We start from the raw sequence: 16727 nt of genomic DNA, 5'->3' as shown, positions 1-16727 counted from the left end.
TTACTTTAATTACTATAATGACTTTATTTTTTGATTTAATTTATGATTAAACCCTTTGTGATTGTGTTATCATAGATTACACATAGACAAATGACTATGATAATGAATTTGATGAATTAATAGATTACTTGGAGGTAAATTAATTTACGATAATTTTATGATGAAATATTTCATGAAAAATTAATTTATAATAAATTACCATGATGACGACTTTGTAATTAAATATTTCATGATAAAATAAATTCTAAAGCAAAGAAAAAGAAAACTGAGTGAAGCTTTTCCCAAATTTTGTTTTAATCTGTCAGCTCGGACAAAAAGCCGACATAAAGACATTGCTGAACATTTTCCTCCACACAAACTCGTGATGCCATGTTCACCTAAAAAACATTTCATTGGTAAAGAAGATCATGAGCGGCGACGATAAATGAACCGTGCTGACAGAATACATGTGCAGATCAGATCTATAATACAGTTTAATAGCACAGAGCTTCATGTCAGAGAAGCTACAAACAGACATGAAATCAAATCTGAACATCAGCAAACAAAACATTCAGGTTTATGATGTCATCATGCCTCACAGGCTTCAGTGTGGAGCTCAGAGCATCCACAGCTCCACCCGCAACCTCCAGCACGCCCCACAGCCCTGTGTGTGTGTGCGCACACGTCTGTGTGTGCACATGCAAGTGTGTGTTTGTGTGCGAGTGTGTGTGCATGTGTGTGTGGGTGCGTGTGTGGGTGTGCGTGTCACGTTCAGAGCGTGCTGTCACCACCACCTGACAGCAGGAAGAACATGGAGGGGAGGGGGTCAGAGGAGGTAAATATGGAGACGAGCACACATAAAGGTGTGTGTGTGCAGGTTGAGGAGCAGGAGGTCAACGGTGGGTTAGAAGCAGGTGGATGTAGGTAGGAGGAGGGGGAGGAGGGACCCACTGATGTCAGGGAGCCTCTAGCGTTTGATGGTGGGGGGGGAGCAATAAGGACAGTTCTGAGGGGCTATTGGCCTAGAAGGTCTTCCTGTGGATGGCACGTGCTCTGTCTTCTTCATATTCCCGCTTCGACACCCACATCTTCTTAAAGGTGTCCAACGACGCTAAGATGGAGCCACTGCATCAAGAAGTGAGGTCAGAGGAAGGACCAATCAGAGGGGATAGCCACAAAGACACACAGTGACACACGAGTGAATCAAAGACTTACCCAATCCACGTGGAGTACAGCCTCTCCTGGGGGGCCGAGATCTGCCAAAGAGAAACCAGAGGTCACTGACACCTCCTGCTGAGACCTCCTCACTCACACCTCCTAAATGACATCTCCTCACCGAGTCCTCCTCTCCAAGACTTCTTCACGGTTTACAAAGCATTTTATTTTCTTTGTGAATACATAAATATATTTCTTTTAAATGTATTCATCTCTGCTCTCCTCCTCCTCCCGAGCATTTTCATGAGAAACAGGCTCGGGATGCCCCTGTGCTGCGAGTACTTCAGTGAGCAGGAGAAGGAGGTCAGAGGTTACTGTGGGTGTGTCCCAGTCAGAGCTTACCTTGATCTTTACGTCTTTGGGTGCGAGCTTCTTCACTTCAGTCAGTAACCGTTCGCCGAAGCCTGAGTGAGGACAGTACCGTGTTACTCGCCGCTGCGAACAGGAAGTTTTACGGACTGCAGTGCATGCACTGACCTTTGATGAGCGTGGAGCCGCCACACAGTACGATGGTGGAGAAGAGCGTGCGCCGCAGGTCCATGTCGGACTTCTGGATGGCGTAGGCCAGGACTTCGTGGATGCCTGAGCTCTCGTCTCCGATCAGGTCGGGTCTGAACAGCAGCTCCGGGGCGCGGAACCTGGCGGGGCCGATCTGAAAACGGCGAGATCACATGTCAGGGGAATGGGGAGGAACGCTACACAGGAACGACCAATCAGTAGGAACAGGACTTACATTTAAAGTGCTTCCGTCAGGGAGGACGTACTGAGCCTTCTCGGTCTCTAAGGTCTCGTCCTTCTGAGGGTTCAGGGAGAGGTAGCAGGCTCTCTGCAGGGACATGAGAATATTAGAAACGCTCATAACACCTGACTCACATTTCAGCGCCGCCACCGCCTCACCTCTTTAATGGTGCGAACGACCTCAAACTCGGCCGACGTGTTGAAGTTGTATCCTTCCTTACGCAGCAGCAGTCGCAGGTACCGCGACACATCTCTCCCAGCGATGTCCACACGCATGATAGAGTGTGGGATGGCGAAGCCTTCGTATATGGGCACCACGTGGGTCACGCCGTCGCCCGAGTCCAGCACTACGCCGGTGGTGCGGCCTGTGGCGTACCTGTAGGAAAACAGAGGCCATCACGGTTATGATAGAGACTCAGCAAACGCCTTCTAGCCTGCTCTGATTCTGTCTGGTGAACAGACGCGCAGACGACGCAACATGCATCACACGCACTTTTCTCTAACTTAGAGAGACAATTAAAATGTCATCAACACACAGACACAACAGGATAACCATCAAAACCCCATCAGATCCAGTCATGTTAACATCAGGACGTTTCTCAGCCCAGCAACATGTTAAATTCAGGCTTCACGTGTTTAATAATCGACCGTCTGCATCCTGCACAGACTCTGTTCCGGGGTTGGCACGTTTTTCAGATCTGAACATTTTTGACGAAAATTTGATGAAAATTTGATCTCACAATGCGCACCGTGAAAAAAATCAAACAAACAAAAAAAAAAAAAATGGAGTGGACATGAAGCAATGATGAGCTGGTACTGGCATTTCTGAACAAGAAAGGGAAGAACCAGATTCTGGCTTATATGCAGGCAGCAGCAGGAGGATTTCCTGTTGTGATCCAGGGTCGAAGCTTTGGCCATGTTTCATGACAGTGGGCAGTTTGAGCTCCTTGGCAGAGTTGAGACAACACCTGAGGAGGCAGCAGCAGCTAGTTGTAACGTCAAAATGGATTATTTACGGTTTTGATGTAGCATAGATTCAGTACCAGTGTACACTTTGAGCTACAAGCGTACTTGTTGCCAAATGCAGCGATCCGTTTGGTCAAAACTCTGAAACATCGAGCATGTTCCAAGCTTCTGAGTGTCACACATTCATTCTGTGAAGTTCGACAGCTGCTTTAAGAACAGAAACACTCATGCTGATTTTACTTGCCCAGTGTGTGAAGGCCTTCCATCACAGAGGGGCTCAGATCATAATGTGACCCAAAGTCACATCTGATTGGTTCAAAGCACACAAAGACTCAGTGAGCCGTCACAGATGGCGGTCAGGGTCCTCCCCTTAAATGAGGAACACACACCTACAATCAGAACAGAACCCTGTGTGTGTGTGTGTGTGTGTGTGTGTGTGTTTGAGTGAGAGAGAGCTTGCAGTGACTCAGGGTAATTTAGGGCCTATACTGCCACCTTGTGTGGGAGCCATGCAACTGCAGAGAGTCTTCAGTGAGCCCTCATGTGTGTTTAAAACCTTTAACTGTTTCTTGAGCAAACATGAGGCTGAGATTCACGCAGCCCTCAGCTCAATGCTGAGTCAGCAACAGGAGGACACAAACAGGAAGTGAGTTCTTACAGACTGAGCACGGCCTGCATGGAGATGAAGAGTGCCGGCACGTTGAAAGTCTCGAAGAACACTTCAGCCGCCTTCTCCCTGTTCTTGCTCGGGTTCAGAGGAGCCTCTGTGAGCAGCACAGGATGCTGGGAAAGGTTAAAAACAAACAAAAAAACAAAAACAAAAAAAAAAAAACACAGGGTTAGCGGTGTCGCGACAAGCTCGTGTGTGGAAGTGAGAGAGCCGGAGAGGAGCTCACCTCCTCGGAGAATGTCTGCAGCTGCTCCTTGGAGTAAACGTACTGCCAGATCCGCTCCATGTCATTCCAGTCGGTCACGATGCCATGCTCCATCGGGTACCGCACCGACAGCAGGCCCCTGTGCTCCTGACGGGAGGAGGAGGGGGAGAGTTTATTATTCCCTGAAAATGTGATACAGTCACATGCTTTGATCTGATGGAAAAAAGAGAGCTGCAGATGCTGTGAGAAGGTCATGTGACAATTATCTGGAAAAAACAAAACAAAAAAAACAAACAAAAAATAAACACACAACCAAAAAAAAACAAACAAACCCTGTATTCAAAACAAGAAACTTTATTGATCCTGCAGGGCAATAACTTCCTGTTCCTCCTCCAGTGAGAGCAGAGCTGCTGGACCTCCTGAAGCTGCTAGAGATGAGCAGCTCAAGCATCACATCCTTCATCACCTTCAATCGCCATCATAAGGTTACTAAATACATGACATTTACGTGCTCTCACACATTAAACGCCTTTCGGTAAAGATGACACTGCCTCACCAAGGTCTGCAAGCTCAGGTTTGATTGCCTCTGCACCGACCTCAGCAGGAACAATAAAGAGTCGACTTTAAAGGAGCGTTTGTGATGAAGGTGTGGCCCATCGAAGCTCCACACAATAACAACAACATCAACAATAATGATAATAAAAATGATAATTATGATAATAATAATTACAATGATGATGATGATGATAATGATAATAATAATAATAACAGCATCATAAGAGGGCAGTGAGTGTCAGCAGGGATGTAGTTTAATCGGCAGTGAGGAGGAGCAGCGGTACCTCGGCCTTGGGCCCGATGAAGAGGTCTCCCTCCAGGGCTCCCGCCATCACGCGCACATGCTTCGGACGCCCGACGCTGCACATGAAACACACAGAGCACTGAGAGAGTGAGCTGCAGGCTTGGTTAAACAGCAACAGAGATCATGGAGTCTCCGTTAACTTACTAGTTGGGGAAGCAGTACTTGGGGATCTGGTCTCCCGCAAAGCCGGCCTTGATGACCCCCGACCCCTGCAAGGAAAAGAAAGATGACGTTTGAGCATCACAGGGTTAAAGAAGCTGAGAGGTCATGAGATGCCGCCCGAGGCTGGAAGCAGTCCCAGCTCCTCTGCTTCAACAGACACTTTGTCCTCCGAGTAAAAAAAAGTTGTTTCTGCTGCACAAAGCTTCAGTTCCTGCTGTGAGTGAGCGAACAGGAAGGAGTGCCAGACGCCAAACCCCGACAACGGCAGCTTAATTATCCCAAAGATCTGAAACCATGTCTCACAAAGAACTCAGAGAAGCTCAGCGGTCTAAAGCTCGATACCAAAACCTTCTCAGTGAAGTAAAACCTGAGTAAAGACAACCAAGTAAAATCTGTGAAACGTACCAACGCTGAAATAAACTGAACTGAAAACTGTTCATTAGACGCACCAACTATCAGCTTCACTGTGATTACTGTTTGAGGCTTGATCTTTGACCTATTGATTTGTGTTTCTGAACTCTTCATCAGCGCACTCTCACACCCACACATGCACATGAAACCTTATTTTAACTTTTAGATCGCAAATAATCCCTGCAGGTGGAAGCCTTGGGGTGGAGCTCGTCCCACCATTAATCTCACACCCGGTGGAGTTTAGGCACCCCACCTTTGGTTTTGGTTTGAAATACAACAGCTGCCAAAGCATTGCCTTCCTGGTTGCCACCTTTCCGCTTCTTGTAGACAAAATATGCCAATTTCGAGTGAGTCTGAGTAAGTGACTGTAAACTTGCTCTCTTTGTACAACCTGCAGGTCTGTGAGGCTCCTCCTTTCATGACCCCAGGAGGGGGTCCTCCCTAAATTCACAGAATCAGCCCAAGATGAGAAACCTTCAGTCTCTGAACCTGAAACACACTAAACTGAGACTCCTGCTCACAGGTCAGGCAGTCTTTGTAGACAACGCTCAGAGCGCCTCAGCTGGCTTCTTGAGATCATCCAATGAGAAAACAATAGGCTTAAAGAGACAGGAGCTGAAACATCTTTGCTCAGACTGATGGCCTGAGCGGGTGAAGAGGCATGAGTGGAACATACACTGGATTCATTACGTTTAAATCAGACACAGCTCCAGCTGAGAGCTGCACGTCACAGGGCACGTCACTGAGAAATAAAAAAAATATAGTCAGGTTTTAACTTTCATTGACGGAATTAAGGTTAGCTCTATGTGATGATGAAGCTCCTCTCGGTTATTGACAGTGTCACGGCCATGCTAACATGCTAGCAGCCGTCTGCTGTACTACATGTGGGGCTTCGGGGTGACTCCCGCAACCTGTCTGCTGGTTATTTAGCAGCAGAGCCGGGTGGAGGAGTGAGCTGATGCCGCTACAGCACTACGGACAGCTAACACGCCCCGGATCCGGCTCCACTAACCTGCTGCTGCCCGGAGCTAGCAGCGGATCCGGCTAGCGGCTAACAGCTGCAGAAGTGAGCCGGCCAGAGGAGGCGAGCTGGCAGCGTCATAGAGGGAACATAGAGGAAAGAGGAACCCCGCTGCACCTCCAGGAAAGGTGAGCACCGACCTATTAGCTCCGACACAATAGCGGCAGGCTAACGGTTAGCCCGCGGCCTCGGGCTGGGTGTGGATGAATGACATCATCATACTTACATTATCAATCACCACCGGTTGGTTAGCTAAAATGTCATAGGACTCCATGACCGCACGTGCGCTTCAGGTGTGTTTCTATCGATCCGCGTGAGTCTTCGTGCCCGTTTAGTGTTTTAATCATGTAAAAATCAGCGCCGGTTAGCAGCTCCGCTCTACGCCTGTCGACGGTCCTCTGCCGCTGCTGCCGCCCCGTCCACAACAACCACAGCACCGAGGCGGGCTCACGGTGCAGACAGCCAATCAAGCTCCAGAGATCCTGACTGGCATCACGGAGAGCCAATCAGCATGTCTATACGCTGTCAACGAGTGGCAGCGTTTCTGCTGGTCTGCTGGCAGATCACAGTTAACTATCACATTTAACAAATAATGCAATTAAAGCGCTTTACTACACAGAGGTTTTTAGCAGTGTTTTCTAACGATAATATCAGCTAAAAATTATTTTATTTAATCTACATTTACATTTTATTAGTCGGTAAAAAGGATGACAATATATTCACCGAAAGTGACAACATAAAAGATAAACACTTCATGTTGCTCGTAATAAAAAAAAAAAGTCCAGTAGTTGCACTAAAAGTCGACAAATGCAGCTTTAAATACGTTTTCCGGGTACCCTCAAGGCATTACCAGTGTCACGGGATCCAGCCAATCAGAAAGCTAGAAAAAAGCCAAAGTGGGCGGGTCCACGGGGCCTGGGGAATGATAAAAACACAGCTGACACTGGGCTCGAGCGGTATGCATTTCTCAGGTGAGTGGAGGGTTTACGGCAGTGGCACGCGCTGTTTTAACAGGTAAGCTTTGTAGAAGTGCTGTATTGTGCCAGCGCGATATGTAGGTTAGTAGCTAATGTGCTGTTAGCTAAATTATAAAAACTAGTGATGGCCAAATGAAGCTTTCCGAAGCACTGAAGCTTGTATTGAAAAACGGTTCATTACTCGAAGCTTTTCAACACAGTCCTCTCCGGTGACATCTGGTGGTGAAAATTTTGAAGAGCAGCTTGAATCTGCAAAATAAAACGGACTGCTCAATTATCACTGCTCACTCAAGAGTGGAGTTCTCTCTGATATTGGGCCACCGTTCCGTTGCTTTGAACATGTAATTGGTTTTGTTTTCTCGATTGGGGGCTGAAAAAAAATGTAATGCGTATCTGCGTAATACATTTTGATCAATAAACTTTCCCTATTTAAACATGCACTATGGTGGCCTTTCTTTGCTCATAACTCCTTGATGTTGTTAAATACAATAAGTGAGCAATATATATAATATACATATGAGAATGCACAGCACATTATGGAGTATGCCCCTGCTGTGAAGTCCTGCCTCCATCTACTTGTCGTTTAATCACTGGACAGCTGGACAGGTTCATACAAAATATTAGATTAGGCCAATTCCTATACATATTTTTGACCTAGGGGTGGGATTGATTGTGAACTGGAAAGGGAAAATGCTTAGGAAGCTGAGTACGGCTGCATCGTCACTGATTTGTAGAATCATTTTGATTCGATACAGGATCCGATTCAATTTGATTGGAATCTGGAAAGTTTTGCCTCAGTCAGAAATATTACAATTCTGATCATTTAACAGTATATATCCATAATTTCGTATCTATTAAAAGAAAGCTGACACATGTGAGACTTAATTAGAGATGTAAACAGAGTTATGAAACCTGCAGCTGCAGAAGCCAGCGAAAAAAAAAAGAGGCAAACAGCGCGGACCCAACGACACACCAAAATCTGACTCTGACGCGTCGGGTCCGCGCTCTGTGTTTACGTTTGTATGCAGAATCCGTAAACCTGCTCCCAGTTACTGTTTTAGCTGCATGGTGTTTGACGACATGTTGTGAGGTTTAACCTGAGATGCTGGCGTTTCAGGCATAATAACGTTAATTTACAAATCGACACGGGATTTTAATGAATCAATATCACTTTATTCAATTTAGCATGGATTGTAATCAGAAAAGCGATAATCAAAACCCACCCCTAATCAAGAACTTGCAAAGTAAAAACATGATCTATGTAAGGTAGCTGCTGGCTGGTTGAGTGCTCACAGACAGCGGAGATGTGATTGAGCATAGGTGTGAGGTTCTGACGGACCTCGGGGTTGGTGGTTCGGATCCCTGTCAGAAATCTGGGCACTCGTTGACCCACATCCTGCCATTAGCTTAGCCGCAGTCCGAGGCTAAGGGGCTTTGCGCTTTTATCTCACCCGCTGTCACTTTTTTTAAACATCAGACATTTAATTTGAACGTACTTTCTCCGTGTCCAAATAAACAAAACGCATTCTCCGTGTCGGTACTTTTTTTTTTTTTTTTTTTTTTTAAGTTTCATTGTATTTCATTTTCTAATGTACTCGCTACCACCTCACGCTGGCACGTTTAATATAGATGGATGGACATGGTGGTCTGTTTTTAGACGCAGGTGTGGGTTTTGAACTCTGATTATTTGCAAACGTGTCACGCACTGCCGTGTTTTTGGAGTTTGCCTGATCATCAGTTTTTGATTAGAGCGTGTTTTCACTCTGTGCTGCTTCTCTGATGGTTTCTTTGGAAGTGTTAAAGGTTTGTGTTATTGCCTCCCCCCTTGCAGTTTAAAGAAGTTTACTCCAACCGATTACAATTAAGATGTAGGTTAAATGCATGTTAGCAGTTTTCTTGAGTATTTCTGTAGCATTGTCTGTTTCTCTCCTGCGTCATTAAAATGATGCCTAAGTTTAAATCTTTTGACAGTCGCAGCTTTTTCTTTAAACTTTTTTTTTTTTTTTTAATTTCCCTTATCTGTTTAACGATGTCACCTTTAACTCCAGACTGAGTGGAGCAGCCTGCTGTGTATGGAACGCCAGGACTGCCATAATGAATTAATTAAATACACCATTAAATAATTAATTAAATGTGTCAATAATTAATTAAAATTGGAATTAATTAATTAAATAAATAGTTATGACACATGTAATTAATTAATTATTGACACATTTAATTAATTATTTATGTATTTCACATTTTAATTAATTATTGACACATTTAATTAATTAATTATTGACACATTTAATTAATTATTTATGTATTTCACATTTTAATTAATTATTGACACATTTAATTAATTATTGACACATTTAATTAATTATTTAATGATATATTTATTTATTTCATTTTGGCAGTCCCGGCGCCTGGCTCTCGTCATGAAATAATTTTATCTGTCAGCCTCACCCATCAAACTCAGGGGGCGGGGTTAACGCTGCCCATGCAGCTTCTCTAACATTTGATTGGTTGCCGTGCAAAGTAAGTCAAAACAGGTCGATCCTAGATAATCGATTGCTTGTGTAGACTTGGGGCAGCCAGTTATCCCAGAATGCAGATCAAATCACAGGCAGCAATGGTGGTGGTGTAGTTTTAAAATACCCCGTTTTTCTGTCACCAGCTACACTTTTAACAGTGTTTTAGCCGCGAATGTCGCGCCGTATGTCTGGTCAGGTTGTCAACATAGAACATGCTTGCAAAAGTGCTCAGATGTTTTCAGAGATTTCACTAGCTCTGCTAACAGTTAGCATGCAGAGCGCACCGAGGGGGTACATTAACCGGTTTGTTTACATATTCCACTCTCCGTGTTCCACATGTTGCATTCGCAGATTCTCATTTTCACCAAACGATCGTCTCTTTCCGCCTGGTCTTGTGTCTCTGTGCTTCTGTAACATAAAGAACGAGCTGACATTTTTCTCACGAAACCAGCGATCAGCTCAGCAGACCCTCAGTTTACCTGCATGCATCCTCCTCCTCATCTGTCAGCTGTTTAACACCTGCTGCTAATTCAAGAAACACGCCTACGTTACCTGGTGATAGTCACAGTTTAACTGGGCAGCCGGTGCTCGATATAAAGCAATGTCAGCGCATTTTTCTGCACAAGATAAGTAAATATAGTGTTTTCCCCGAGCGCAGAGCTGCTGGAGCTCGTTTCCTTACAGAGCACTTTATAGGCGAACAGCTTCATCAGCGGCTGATGTCCAATCACCGGCACACAGCTTTCAAACCTCAGCTGAGTTTTAGCTCTCAGTGGTTAAACGCTGGACTTCATTCACTCAGGTTCTGTCTGTCGGGTCACGTTTACTTCGCTGTTTTATTTACAACTGAGCAAATCGGTTTGGCTGAGGTTAAAGTTACGTTTCATAACTGCATAGTTTCACAGACGTTTAATGGTTCACTGGCACATGTGTTAGACTGAACTATCATCTAAATATCATCTGTTTTTTAATAGTTATTCAACTGTATTCTAAGCACCAGCTGTCTGTTAGAATGTGATTTTTTTTTCTCTCTCTGTTGGCAGAGGTATAAAAATGCGCAGGAAAATCTGACGTGCATGGCGAACTTCACCGACGATATTTAAGGAGGAATAAACACACATCAAACATAAATGAACCATTTGCCTGTCTCCATAATTGAGAGAATTTTCTCTTCTTATATCAACACTCTCTCTCTCTCTCTCTTTTTTTTTTTGCTTTTTCGGTCATGTTATGTTTACCTGTCAAAGGCTTGTTACAAACTATGAAACACATTGTGCAGACTTCTGGATGTTAGAAAAAAACGAATACTGCTCATGAATGAGACTAAAGGCAGGAAGGTGTCCTTTAAAACTAAACATGTTAATAGGACCTCCCTGTTTATATCATAGTTTATGATATAGCACGTGTATTTCAGTAATAGCCTGCTGAGGCCACTATACGTGCTGGCCTCATATCAAATGTGAAGGCAGACTGAGTCTATGTTTGACGTTTGTTTATATCTAATCTTCCTTTTCAAACATTTAAACAGCAGCGAGTCTGCAGCTGAGGGAATACAAATTCAAATTGTCGGAACAGGTTTGCTCGTTTCTTGGATTCATTTGGTGATTTATTAAATGTATAACTGTAATTCTAATCTGCTGCTGAGTCTCTTACACTTTTCTTTATGCTGTATATTTTCACGTCTCTGGAATAGTTGGCAGTTAGATAGTCAGCTGGGAAACTCATGGAGCTGAGGATATCGTGGATATGCTGACCTCGCTGCGTGGTGTACAGAGCGAGGTCAGCATGATTAATATTCACAATAAAAATATTAGCCGAACATCATGAAGTCTGTATGTGTTTCATAGTGTCGAACAACCTTTGTACAGTTAAAGCCAGCAGTTACTACATGACGGAAACACCAACGTTATCTCTTTTATGTGTTTATACACAGGTCACGCTGATTACTGAACAAAAACCCAAAGATCAGATGTTAAACAGATTTGCTCTCTCTCCTCCTTAAACATTGTGGCATGAATAAGGCACGGCGGGACCACAGAGCGACGTTCAGAGCCAACTTTATTTGATTCACATCACACCACACCACCACCAACCCCTGAGTCCCCGTGTTTTAACACGGCGGGCGTGATTGCGGATGCCGTGCAGGTGCGTCCGCACGGCCCCGCAGACCACGCCCCACCACATACCCCCATCGCCCGATTGAGGCCGGGGAGTGATCCGGCCAAACCTACTCCCCCCCGCGACCTGGGGCGAGACTCGGCCCCTACACATCGGCGCCCCAGCCCCCGACCAAGCGACGGGGAAGCGTCCGTTCTGGTGGCCGCCCGCGCATCCAGCGGCAACGACGAAGCTGGTCCGGAGGTCGGCCGCGTAGCAAGCGGACACGGCCCCACCGGCATGGCCGTGTGCTCCTGCACACAGGCGGCTGGGCAGACGCCAGGCGCGCAGAATCGACTGGTGGCAGCGAGGCTGGACTAGCCAGCCCGCCGATCCCCGGCCTAGCGGGGCTGTCCCGCTCCTCTGCCTCCAACTCCGGCTGCACAGGCTGCCCTGGAGCAGGGACCTCCGTCTCCCCGCACAGCTGCTCCGCCACCGCCTCCGCCACTCCCGTTTGGAGCGGCTCCCCGCACTGCGCCTCCGCCCCCAGCAGGCACCGCCCCTCGCCCCCCTCCGGGTGGAGCGACTCCTCTGCCTCCGGCAGGTGTAGACCCTCGCCCGCCTCGTCCTCGGCCTCCGATTGGAGCGGCTCCTCCACCGCTCCCGGCAGGAGCAGCCCTTCACCCGGCTGCTGCTCCTCCTCCTCCTCCGGCAGGCTCGGACCCCCGCGTGGCTCGTCCACCACCTCCGGCTGCCGAGGTGACCCACACGGCTCCTCCACTGTCCTCGAGACACACTTGTGGGGGTGGCGCCCAGGCCCAGAGCAGCGCTGCCAGCTCTGCCATCTTCCCCAGGTGGCGTTCGCTCTCCTGCCGCAGCTCCTCCTGTTGGCGACGCACCTCCGCCGCCTGCTTCCGCTGGGTGGCCGCTATTTCGGCCACCATCTCGGCCAGCTCTTTCCTTTCCTGGCTCTGGTAGGTACCCGCCATGCCGCCTCCTGGGTTTCGGCACCAATGTGGCATGAATAAGGCACGGCGGGACCACAGAGCGACGTTCAGAGCCAACTTTATTTGATTCACATCACACCACACCACCACCAACCCCTGAGTCCCCGTGTTTTAACACGGCGGGCGTGATTGCGGATGCCGTGCAGGTGCGTCCGCACGGCCCCGCAGACCACGCCCCACCACAACATGTTTTTAATGTTAGTTATAATTCAGAATTGGCGACTGAAACACGTAGGACACATAAGAACATCAGGAAATAAAACACCGATAAATATAACCTCAGTAAAAGAAGTCAGCGGGGGTTACTACAGCTGTGTACCGGGGCCTGCGCTTTGTCGGTGGGATTGCTTGCGAGGCGAGCGGGTCTATCCCACGCTTTGCCGTGAGACTGGGACGACATCTCCGAAATCATCGAAACACTTTTGCAAAGAGGCTGTATCTTGACAAACCGACCAGACACATGAAGATTAAACCACTACATTCTCGGCTAAAAAAATATTAAAACGGTATTTGGTAACACACAAACAGGGTTTTTCAAAGCTCAGTTCTGTTAGCTTCCACATGCCGGTTGTTGTGTGCTAGAAACAATGGCCACCAGGCCAAAGCAATGGTTTTGACTCGATCAGCGTTAACCCCGCCCCCTGAGTTTGATGGGTGAGGCTGACAGATAAAATTATTTCATGATGAGAGCCAGGCGTCAGGACTGCCAAAATGAAATAAATAAATATATCATTAAATAATTAATTAAATGTGTCAATAATTAATTAAATGTGTCAATAATTAATTAAATGTGTCAATAATTAATTAAAATGTGAAATACATAAATAATTAATTAAATATGTCAATAATTAATTAATTAAATGTGTCAATAATTAATTAAAATGTGAAATACATAAATAATTAATTAAATGTGTCAATAATTAATTAATTACATATATCATAACTATTTATTTAATTAATTAATTCCAATTTTAATTAATTATTGCCACATTTAATTAATTATTTAATGGTGTATTTAATTAATTCATTATGGCAGTCCTGGCGTTCCATAGCTGTGGTTCAGACTATGCCTGGTAACATCATGGCTCTGCAGCCATCTGAGAAGTAAGATTTATCCTCAGAATGAACTTTAATTCCACAAAGCTGAAAGAAGTTAAAATAACTCTTTCACTTTTTTGTGTATGCAGATGTTCCAGTAACTTTCTTTCAGTTGTTGCAATTAAGATGCTGATTGTAATTCTAAATTTTAATACATTTTGTTTTCCTTGAGAATTGTTATGAAGACATTTTTGTAAAATTTTAACTTTTTCTAATTTTATTTTTGTTCTGCTGCTCGGCTCATTTTCAGGCTGAACTCTTTCATGTGTGTGGTGACTCTGGGTAATTCAGGGGCTATACTGCCGTCTTGTGTACAAGTCGTGCAGCTGCAGTGAGGCCTTGTGTGTTTTAACACCTTTTAACTGTTTCATGAGCGAACTTGAAGCTGAGGTTCATTCATGTCTCATTTCAGGCACTGCTGGGTGTGTTTTGCCACAGAGCAGGATGACCCCGGTGCTGAGTGGCTGAGTCCCTGCAGGTGCAGAGGAAGCACTAAGTGGGTGCACCTGACCTGCTTGCAGTACTGGCTGGACACTAGACTGAGAGTGAGCCAGCAGCCAATCAGATGTCAGCTGTGTGAGGTGGCGTACTCTGTCATCTTCCCACAGATGGGTGAGTGTCAACTTATTCAGGGTCATATCATAGGTCCTCAGAGGTGTGGTGGAGCTCTCTACTACCCCTTCAGGCAAAGGGAGAAACTGAACACATGGTGTTTAACAGGTGTAGGAAGGGTGGTGTGTCCTGTCAGTGGAGAATGCGTAGTGGGTTAACGTTGATCCTGGGTTGTGTCTCCTCAGGCCCACTGGTGGACTTTCTGCGAGTGGTGGACAGAACGTTGACAGCCATCGGTCCATATGGGACCCTTGGGTTGCTGGTTGGGACGGCGTACTGGACAGCTCTGAGCTACGGCGCTGTGACTGTCGTGCAGGTACACAGAGGGAACGTCTTGTAAGGGCATCACATTGGCAGAGTCCTCAACACCTCGTGTTCTACAGGTTATGGGACGGGCAAATGGTATGATGGCTATACGGGGAGCAAGGCCTGTGCTCCTGCTCTCCGGCCTGCCCGCCATCCCTGTACTGCTCATTCTTGGGAAGACCGTCCGCTGGAATGACTGCGTCTTGAAGCTGTGGCAGAAATGCTGCTACGAACCAAAGCTGCCGTCAGGTACATGCACACCCGGAATATGTCGCAGTGCAGATGCATGAGCAGTTTCACTTAAAGTTAAATGTTTTAAGACCTTTTATATTCTTTCAGGTGTGCTGATTAACTCATGAATTTATATTCTTTATGGTATAAAATTTCCTTGTTATTCACTGGTTATAAATAAAACTGAATTCTAAGTTGTGCCATATTTGCTGCCACGGGACAAATGACCTTGTAAAGTCCGTCAAGGTTTGCTGTAAATGGCATGTGCAGTACTGCAGGCGGTCAGAGGGGGGTGCTGTGCTGATGTTCTTGTCCTAGTTTAGACATCTGTCGCTGCAACGTCAGTGTTACTGTTTGACTCTGCTCGCTATCATGAGGAATTGCTCTGTCAGAGCTTGTTGTTTAAAGGTGAGTCTGCCCCTCCCCACAGATAATCAGCAGTACCTGCCCCCCATTCCCGTGGATGAGCCCAGAGGGAAGCGTCAGTTCCTGACCTCCAGGATGCTTTGTGGCGCACTCATGTTTCCCTCCATTGCTGTTCTAACTGGGCAGCTACTGTTCCCGTCTGTGACCTCTCACCTGCAGCGCGCTTTGCTGGTGAATGTACTCTGACCTCTGATTGGAGAATGATGTGCTCTGTAACACGCTTTGAGATTATTGGTTGGCTAAGAAGCCGGTGGTACTGACTGGTTTACTGGTGTCTGCTCCACAGGGTGGCAGTGCTTACGTGCTGCTCAAAGGTGTGCTGAAGGTGTACTTCACAAAGCAGCTGTTCATCATGCATGCCGGCAGGCGCATCCTCAACTATGGTGACGTTCAGAGAGCAGAGCGCCACAGGGATGGCAGCGGCAATTAGAGGCGGAGATGATGGTGCAGAATTGTTTTTAACTAAATCCTGGAGGAGTTTAAACTGTCTTTACCAGACAGTGTGAACACTGATACTGCGTCTTGCCTCACACTGGTCAAATGATCTGCAATACGACCTCAAGCTGAACTGCTCACACCGTTATGGAACCCAGTGGGTCAGAACTAGACTGTAACTGGACTATGGTGTTTCTGGTGTATTTTAACTAGCTGATTGCTCTGATTGCAGTCTGTCAGCAGCTCCATATGGATTATTTTTAATAAAGCTTTTTCTTTAAATCAGGGATGTCTGTCATCTTTATTCACAGCCTTTGATTTATTATTATTTATACAGGTATAATGAAAACCTCCACTCAGTAATATTACATCACATGCAACTCTAAAGAGCTTGTGTGCTTCAAATTGACCCTTTCAAAACTTTAACGTGACACTTGAAAGCACTGTGTTCGGGGGGGAGGGGGCTCGCAGCCTACCTGAGGGTTGTGGCTGACAACGCCATCCCTCTATGGCCTCAGTGACCCATCTTCTGATTTCACTGAGCTCAGATCTCAAACATGATGGGGAGTAAGCTGCACTCAGGTGGCCTCCAGTCACATTTTTACTGTTGGCATGGAGGCAGCTGACACATGCAGCAGCTGTATGACTATGTCATAATGATGTAATGTCAAAGTCAACCAGTTTCCAGCAGCATGCTGAAGAATTAAACTTAGAAGTTCAAACCAGTATCAGCGAAGTGTCTGAGGGGTGTTGCTTCTGCTTTCACTTTTAAATTGTGTAGGTCTGCATTGCTTTT

General features: G+C 46.1%; 2 protein-coding genes across 5 annotated transcripts; one reads left to right on the top strand and one right to left on the bottom strand.

Moving 5' to 3' along the window:
* Window positions 1-691: 691 nt before the first annotated feature.
* Window positions 692-7019, bottom strand: actr1b (actin related protein 1B). 2 transcript variants are annotated; one of them, XM_026174974.1, is made up of 11 exons: window positions 6950-7019; window positions 4777-4841; window positions 4613-4688; window positions 3795-3920; window positions 3557-3681; window positions 2092-2308; window positions 1928-2020; window positions 1672-1846; window positions 1537-1598; window positions 1195-1235; window positions 692-1104 (listed from the first exon to the last, which is right to left on the bottom strand). In XM_026174974.1, exons 1-11 carry the CDS (start codon window positions 6980-6982, stop codon window positions 1002-1004), a joined length of 1116 nt encoding a protein of 371 aa, XP_026030759.1. In that variant the 5' UTR covers window positions 6983-7019; the 3' UTR covers window positions 692-1001. The 2 variants fall into 2 exon arrangements, with proteins under 2 accessions (XP_026030759.1, XP_026030758.1); XM_026174973.1 differs by lacking the exon at window positions 6950-7019 and adding an exon at window positions 6453-6684.
* A 150-nt stretch (window positions 7020-7169) lies between these two features.
* Window positions 7170-16216, top strand: LOC113026319 (E3 ubiquitin-protein ligase MARCH5-like). 3 transcript variants are annotated; one of them, XM_026174971.1, is made up of 8 exons: window positions 7184-7240; window positions 9252-9268; window positions 13875-13927; window positions 14334-14533; window positions 14719-14849; window positions 14917-15088; window positions 15501-15667; window positions 15783-16216. In XM_026174971.1, the coding sequence occupies exons 3-8, from the start codon at window positions 13890-13892 to the stop codon at window positions 15924-15926; spliced, it is 852 nt and encodes a 283-aa protein (XP_026030756.1). In that variant the 5' UTR covers window positions 7184-7240; window positions 9252-9268; window positions 13875-13889; the 3' UTR covers window positions 15927-16216. The 3 variants fall into 3 exon arrangements, with proteins under 3 accessions (XP_026030754.1, XP_026030756.1, XP_026030757.1); XM_026174972.1 differs by lacking the exon at window positions 7184-7240 and adding an exon at window positions 8914-9006; XM_026174969.1 differs by lacking the exons at window positions 9252-9268; window positions 13875-13927 and having other exon boundaries at window positions 7170-7240.
* The last annotated feature ends 511 nt before the right edge of the window (window positions 16217-16727 follow it).

Source organism: Astatotilapia calliptera, chromosome 7 (genome assembly GCF_900246225.1).
Source record: "Astatotilapia calliptera chromosome 7, fAstCal1.2, whole genome shotgun sequence".
NCBI classification, from domain to species: domain Eukaryota; kingdom Metazoa; phylum Chordata; class Actinopteri; order Cichliformes; family Cichlidae; genus Astatotilapia; species Astatotilapia calliptera.
The sequence above is the reverse complement of the archived record's forward strand: the minus strand, read 5'-3'. Positions and strand labels throughout refer to the sequence as shown.